The sequence below is a fragment of the Gavialis gangeticus genome, unplaced genomic scaffold (assembly GCF_001723915.1).
Source record: "Gavialis gangeticus isolate Ggan-Ray unplaced genomic scaffold, GavGan_comp1, whole genome shotgun sequence".
Taxonomy (NCBI): domain Eukaryota; kingdom Metazoa; phylum Chordata; order Crocodylia; family Gavialidae; genus Gavialis; species Gavialis gangeticus.
The window spans coordinates 86,877,432-86,883,884 of record NW_017729031.1 but is presented as its reverse complement, the minus strand read 5'-3'; the positions used below and the strand labels follow the sequence as shown (position 1 = coordinate 86,883,884).

At 40.8% G+C, this 6,453-nt stretch overlaps 1 protein-coding gene and 1 long non-coding RNA gene across 2 annotated transcripts in view; both read right to left on the bottom strand.

Annotated features, from left to right (window-relative positions):
- Positions 1-413: 413 nt before the first annotated feature.
- Positions 414-6,453, bottom strand: part of COL6A3 (collagen type VI alpha 3 chain) — a 101,321-nt gene continuing 95,281 nt past the window's right edge. The window contains exons 45-46 of the mRNA XM_019523345.1: positions 2,239-2,409; positions 414-1,240 (exon numbers count right to left, since the gene is read on the bottom strand). Of these exons, the coding sequence (XP_019378890.1) occupies positions 1,200-1,240; positions 2,239-2,409 (212 nt within the window). The 3' untranslated portion in view covers positions 414-1,199. The remainder of the gene's footprint in view (positions 1,241-2,238; positions 2,410-6,453) is intronic.
- LOC109301943 overlaps positions 6,218-6,453 on the bottom strand; it is an 880-nt gene continuing 644 nt past the window's right edge. The window contains exon 2 of the long non-coding RNA XR_002098662.1: positions 6,218-6,414. This is a non-coding gene — a long non-coding RNA (uncharacterized LOC109301943). The remainder of the gene's footprint in view (positions 6,415-6,453) is intronic.

The following is a 6,453-nucleotide window of genomic DNA, read 5'->3' as shown; positions in this document are numbered from 1 at the left end:
CAACAACACTTAAAATGAATGTCCTACATTCTTTTGTGAGTCAGCCCGGCCCACTAGATACACCAATGGATAGCAGCTCAGAAGAGCAAGTTCTATTCCTGTCTGCATCACTGATGTACTGAGTGACCTTGTACAAGTTACATCCCCCTCTGTGCCTCAACTTCACCTACAAAATGGGAATAATGGTTTTGTAAATTACTTTAACATTTATGGGCAATAACTGTGACAGGAGAGAAGTATTATTATTGCCTTGTCTCTAAAATTCACTTTTAGTGCTTTGCTTGCCCTTACAAAAATAAAGGATAAGTATAAGCACAGATCTATGCATGCACTAAAGTTATACACGCAAGTAGTTTCCCTGAAGTTATGAACGCACCCATAATTTTAAATAAATAAGACACAACATACAAGTCTCAAAATCTCCATTAGACTTCATTTAAAAGTTCTTTTGTATAGACTTCATAAAAACAAAAACCACAATAAAAATAAAATCCCCAGCCCCGCAAGAAAAAAAAATTATAAAACACACAACGTTAGAGGAATGCCAAAAACATTCTACACCACAATTTAAAAATTCTTTAACTGAGGCATTGGTCCCAGCAGTGCATCTGTATTAAAAAATCTTGCTTTTTTTTCCCTTTACTGGTTTGATTGATCATGTATGTTACAAATGCATAAAAGACAGTTAGTTTGAGATCTAATCCAGCAAGAGTAAAAACAGAGTGAACAATTCAAACTGCTTGTTTATCAGAATTAACTATTCTCCTACACACAGGCTTTCCATCTAAAGTTATGCTCAGATATGAAAATGATAAAAGCAGGTACATAAACAGTTGCAGTGAAATGATTTCCCCCCTTATTTTCTACATTTTACATTGCCTTAGATAGGCGTAATGCCGGAATCCAAAAGAAATGGTAATTTGTAGACATGTTCAAACAAAATAATCTGCAGTGGGTAAATACTACATAATGTTTAAGCTCTACAATATAACCCGGACACATGTAGCACTCAGTCCACAAACAGTTTAGCACCATATTGATAGGTCATGCAGCAAAACACTTTCTTCAAGGCTTGCTTGGAATTTAAAGCATGAAATAGTACAGTGCAAGGTAATTTATACCCTTAGCTTCTAAAAGGGTAAGATGGCAATGGCTGACTCCTGGTTCTCTGAGAGGTATATGTTGACACGTTGCCGTCTTTAAGTTCCTATCATCGTAACAACCCCAGGATTAACATGACCTGAAAAAATGAAGGAGAGGAAAAATAAATCATTTATTTTGTGACCACTGCACGTTCAGCATCTCTTCTCATGGCTGTACAAGATAGTATTGACCATATTTACTCAAATATAAGCTGATTCTGAATTTAAGATGATCCCCCTCTCCCCAATAATTTATATATAGAAAATTTATCACAACTTGAGATGGCAAGCAGTTCCATTAAAGGATTGAACTTATGTATTTTTATGTAAAGAAAAGCTGATTCTTTTCACATTTTGGGGTTTTTTTAATAATTTTCCAGGTATAGAATATAATTTTTGGAGGGTTTTCTTAAATTTGTTCCCTCCTCCCACCAACTGCTACAGCAAAGAAAATAGTGTCTGGGGGGGAGGCCAGGTGGACCCGTCATCCTTTGCTCCCCACCCCCACTTCTTCCAGTCATCAACAGTTGCCCACCCCCTGCTCCCCAGTCTCTGCCTCTTCCCCTACCCCCACACCTTACTGTCAGATGCTGCTTAGAACTGATTTAATATATTTTCTTCTTTCTAGTTTTGTGTACTTGGCCCTTGTGAGCAATGCCTTTTTCACAACCTGGCTTTAATTTACTATTGCAGTTCCTCCTAAATTAATGAGCAAAGACAGTCCAGCAGGAAGACTCTGATTTATGCCACTTGGTTTTAAATTAGATCTTGTAAGAATAAAATGGGGCTTCATGATTGTCAGGACTAACACTTTTAAAAGAACTCTCTTTCTCGAATGTTCATGTGATGCAGATTCTGGGGACAAAAGTCTGTGTTTTCAGATCACACCAATGATGTAACTTGCTAAAGCCATAACGGCTATAGACTGGACCTTCAACCAGTGTATATCAATGTAGTTCTATTGAACTCAATGGACCTACTCCAATTTACAGTAGGTGAGGTCAATTAATGATTATTATGACCAGTAATTCCTTTGCATGCTTCCAGGTAATATACCCTAATGTAAACTGGTAATAGAAGATGAGACTCCACTTACCAGGAATGCAAACTTTTTCACATTCTTTCTGTGTGTTAAATTTGTTTTCATTTCCACCGCAACCACCATACCAGAACCTTGCACAGCTTTTGGTATCTGAGTCATAGTACCATTTTAGCGTAAAATCCCTGCAGGTTCCTTCTTCTTTTTGCAACCTGCAGATATCTGTAACTACAAAATAGAAGAGAAATAGAATGACTCAACATTAGACAAAATGGGAAGACCATGCCCTGCTTTTCTGTAGTTTCACAGACGTACGAAGTCAAACATGTCCTGTTAGAATACACATGCAAAGACAGAGACTCACTGTTTTCAGCAGACCTCTGGTTATGGATGCCATGCAGTTTTAAAGAAGCAACCTCCTTATTAAAACAGAAATCACAGGTTGATGCTGTGCTCCCTGCTGCGATGTGCAGCGCTGGCCAGAGCTGCACTCCACTGAGCGCCTGTGCCCTGAGCATCTCACCTGCTGCTGCTGCACCATGGGAGCAGTGCAGGGGTTTCCCCACACACCCCCTGCCCTCCCTCACACCCCACAAACCCCACAGACCCATACCATGCTCCCACAAAGCCCCACATATACACAACCCCCCAACATACTCTATGCCTCTGCACACACACCGCCACACCCCCTCACAAACCCTCCACACAGACCCCTACATCCTACCATACACATACACCTACACCCTCTCACACCCCACCACACTCGCGCACACACTCCACCCACACCCAAACATACAAACACACACACCATACACACACACAATATACAAGACTAAGAATTTATTTTTGAGTCAATATATAGTCACCGCTATATACAATACACAAACACAAATCATGACAAAATATTTTTCATAATAAAATTAAAATATGTTATAATCAATATTTGACTTAGTGTATGATTTGGGAGTTTTTTCTGGTTCTAAGATGGCAAACACCCCCCACAATGAGGATTTCTGGGGGGCAAGGGGAGGGACTTCTAGTGACAAAGGTCATGGGTTAGGGGTGGGACTTCCAGTCCCAAGATGGCGACAAGGGGGCAGGGCAACCGTCAAGGGGTGAGGCTACCCATGCAGCCCTCGACAGCTCAACAAAACTTATTAAGCGACCTTCCACCTGAAATAGTTGCCAGCCCCTGTTGTAGAATATCTATCCCTGGAAATTTTCAAGAGCAGTTTTGACAGACACTGAGTGCATCTATATGTGCAATTAATTCAGAACAATAAGCTCTGGAGCAGTTTGAGCTGAAGTAAACTACTCCCAGGTGCAGCAGCATCTACACATGTGCCCAGGACAGCAGTAATTTGAACTAGCCCAGAGCAATTTATGCCAGGGCCGCTCCTGCCCTGCTCTGCCCCAGGCTCCAGGTGGCAGCATCAGCTGGTGGAGCAGTTGGCCGGGGCACAGGGGTACTTAAAGTGTAGAGCCATGTGGTTAGGTGGCAGCAGAGCTGTCCCTAGGGTACAGCGAATTGGGGTGACCACCCCAGGCCCTGTGCTTTGGGGGGGCCCCATGGAGCTGGGCAGAGAGGCCATGGTCCCTCCTGTGGGGGCTGCCTGGAGCTAGTGGCTCACACCCATGCCATGGAAGAAACACAGAGCCCACCCCCCGCCTTTGCAGGGGTGCCACAGCCCTGCACAGTGTTAAGAGGGTCCTGCACAGACTGATTTTCCCTGGGCCCCGCACCCTGCTAGGGTTGGCTCTGGGTGGCAGGCAGGAATCTGGCCCCCTGCTGGCTGGGCTGACCAGATACAATTTAAGCCCACGGTTAGCATCTAAATGTGCATTTAATTGCAGTTAATTACTCCACTGTAAGATAGTACTGTCTCTGACAATACTATTTTATGGCAGTATTAATTAGTTTACTGCAGCCTAATAGCATTGCACTTTTAAATGGTGACACTTTACTCTGCAGCTGAATAGTCTACTCCACAGTAAAGCACACGTGTAGACATGGCCACTTGGTTTAGTCAGAGCTGATCCTGCCTTGAGCTCAGGAGGACATTTGATCCAACTGAACCAAATGACTTCCTGAGATTTCTTCCAGCCCTACTTTTCTATGATTCTGTAAACTCCTAAAAATTACTGAGATTTAGCTTCCACTTACTTTGAGATAGAACAGACACACAAAACTATTAGAACAGCTTGAAACAGGGCAAATCCCCCTCTCTCCCCCTGCCATCAGCATAATTGTGTTGTTTGTCCATACCCTATGTCACAGATTAGTAAATATTTGCTAACAGATTATGCAATTAGGATCGCTCTCACAGTGGCTTCTGGCTACACTGTGCTCTGCAATCCCAGGAGGCTACAAAAATGAAAGTGGTCAAGTTTTTGACAGCAAGCAAAAAGTAGAAGTCTCCCAGCTGGGCTTATTGTGTAGCAACTCATACAAAAGACATAATAAGAAACCGTGTATCATCCAAGAGATTCACCACCCAAGACAGTCTGGCACAAGCATGAAAAAAAGGATTTATAAAGCCACAGCCTTTCCTAGAAATACAATTTACAGCATTCAAATAATTTGCCGTGTAAAAAGTGCTGCTTTCTGCTGAGCACTACAGTATCAACTATTGCCTTAAATGGCCATGATGTGATGGGCAGAATCTGGCAAAAATATTTCACCATTATTAGCTGTAGTAGTTCTGTGCTTGGCCAAGAACAAAATGAAAACTAATGAGAACACGTTCCATAGGGCAGTGAGTACAGTGGCAAAATGTTTGCAAACAGATAAAAATAACATAGGAACTCCTTTGTCCTGTAGAAACCTGAAAACTTATAGCACAGGATCAATGGTCTAATAGTTATTGTTAAATAATGGTTGAGGTTCAGGTCCTACATTCCTATTTGTATTGCCCCAGTGCCTCAAAGGGCAAGGAGGGGAAATGAAGAGGACACTTCTGGTGTCATGTTTCTATGTTTGGATGACCTGTTTGGCACAGCAGTCATAGAGAAATTTGAGAGCAAAGAGTGAAAGTTAGTGGTCCTTAGCTGCTCAAATTTGAATTAGAGATCTAGTAGTCCTCTGAATTACAGGGTGGGGTTAAAAATTGTTAATACCCTTTGGGCATGTCTACGTGTGATGCTTTAATGTGTATTAGCCTAAGTTAATGTGCATTAAGGGTGCATGTCTACACATGCTCACCCTTAATGTGCATTGAAAAAAGTGAATTTAGGCTATTCGGACCTAAATTTGATACCTTCAAATGCAGGTATCAAATTTAGGTGCAAATAGTTAAACCGCATTAACACACATGTAGATGCATTGAAGTACATTAACACTGTGTGTGTGTGTGGACAGACTTGGGACTAACTTTAGTCCCAAGTCAGTCCACACATAGCATTAATGCACTTTAACTCCTGCACATGAAGATGCTTGCCTAAACCTACATAATTTGTATTAAGTTAATGTGCAGTAAATTTAGGTGTGCATAAACATGTCCTTTGTCTCCTTTCCTTATGTGCTGTACCAAGAACAGCTTAGCCAGACCCAAATATAGTTTTAAGTATTTCCAGTTGCTTGGTCTCTTGTTTAATGCTGGCATTCTTCAGTATAGCACATGACTCTAATCACATGCAGCACATGAAAACAAACAAATAAATATACAAATCCCATAAATGGTCTTAATTAAATTGAGGAAAAATCAGATACTTAAACTGTAGGAATATTTTTTCATCTCTTAGCTACACACTTTTTTGGTAACAAATTCACTGTTTATGAAGTTTATAAACAGTTGCAAGAGGGATAACACTCTACAGCTAATAAATGGCCTTCAGCATTATAGCATATGCATTCAATTCTACAAGATATGTGCCAGATTTGACAACAGGCAAAATCAAAGCACCTTTTAATTGACTGATTTTTTTTTCTTTTAATTTATGTCACCTATGTACTTTTAAAAACTTTCCTTTTCCTGCATAAAACTTAGCTGAGACTTCTGTACACTGTATTTCAAAAAAACAAAAAAAGTTTATTTTAGGTCATTCAAGTTTTGGGCTCCCAGTTTGAAACACCCTAAAATAAAAGCTTTTTGTAAAGTATTGCAAATTGAGCAATGAACATTTTCAGCTACCTAATGATTAGAAATGTTTAAAAATCCTTGCCTATGTATATTACAGCTTCTGTAATTTGCAATCCTTTCCCCAGTTACAAATTTGAATCAACCTTAACAAAACCTCTCTTCTTCCGGTGAGTGGGCGGGGATGGAGGCACGA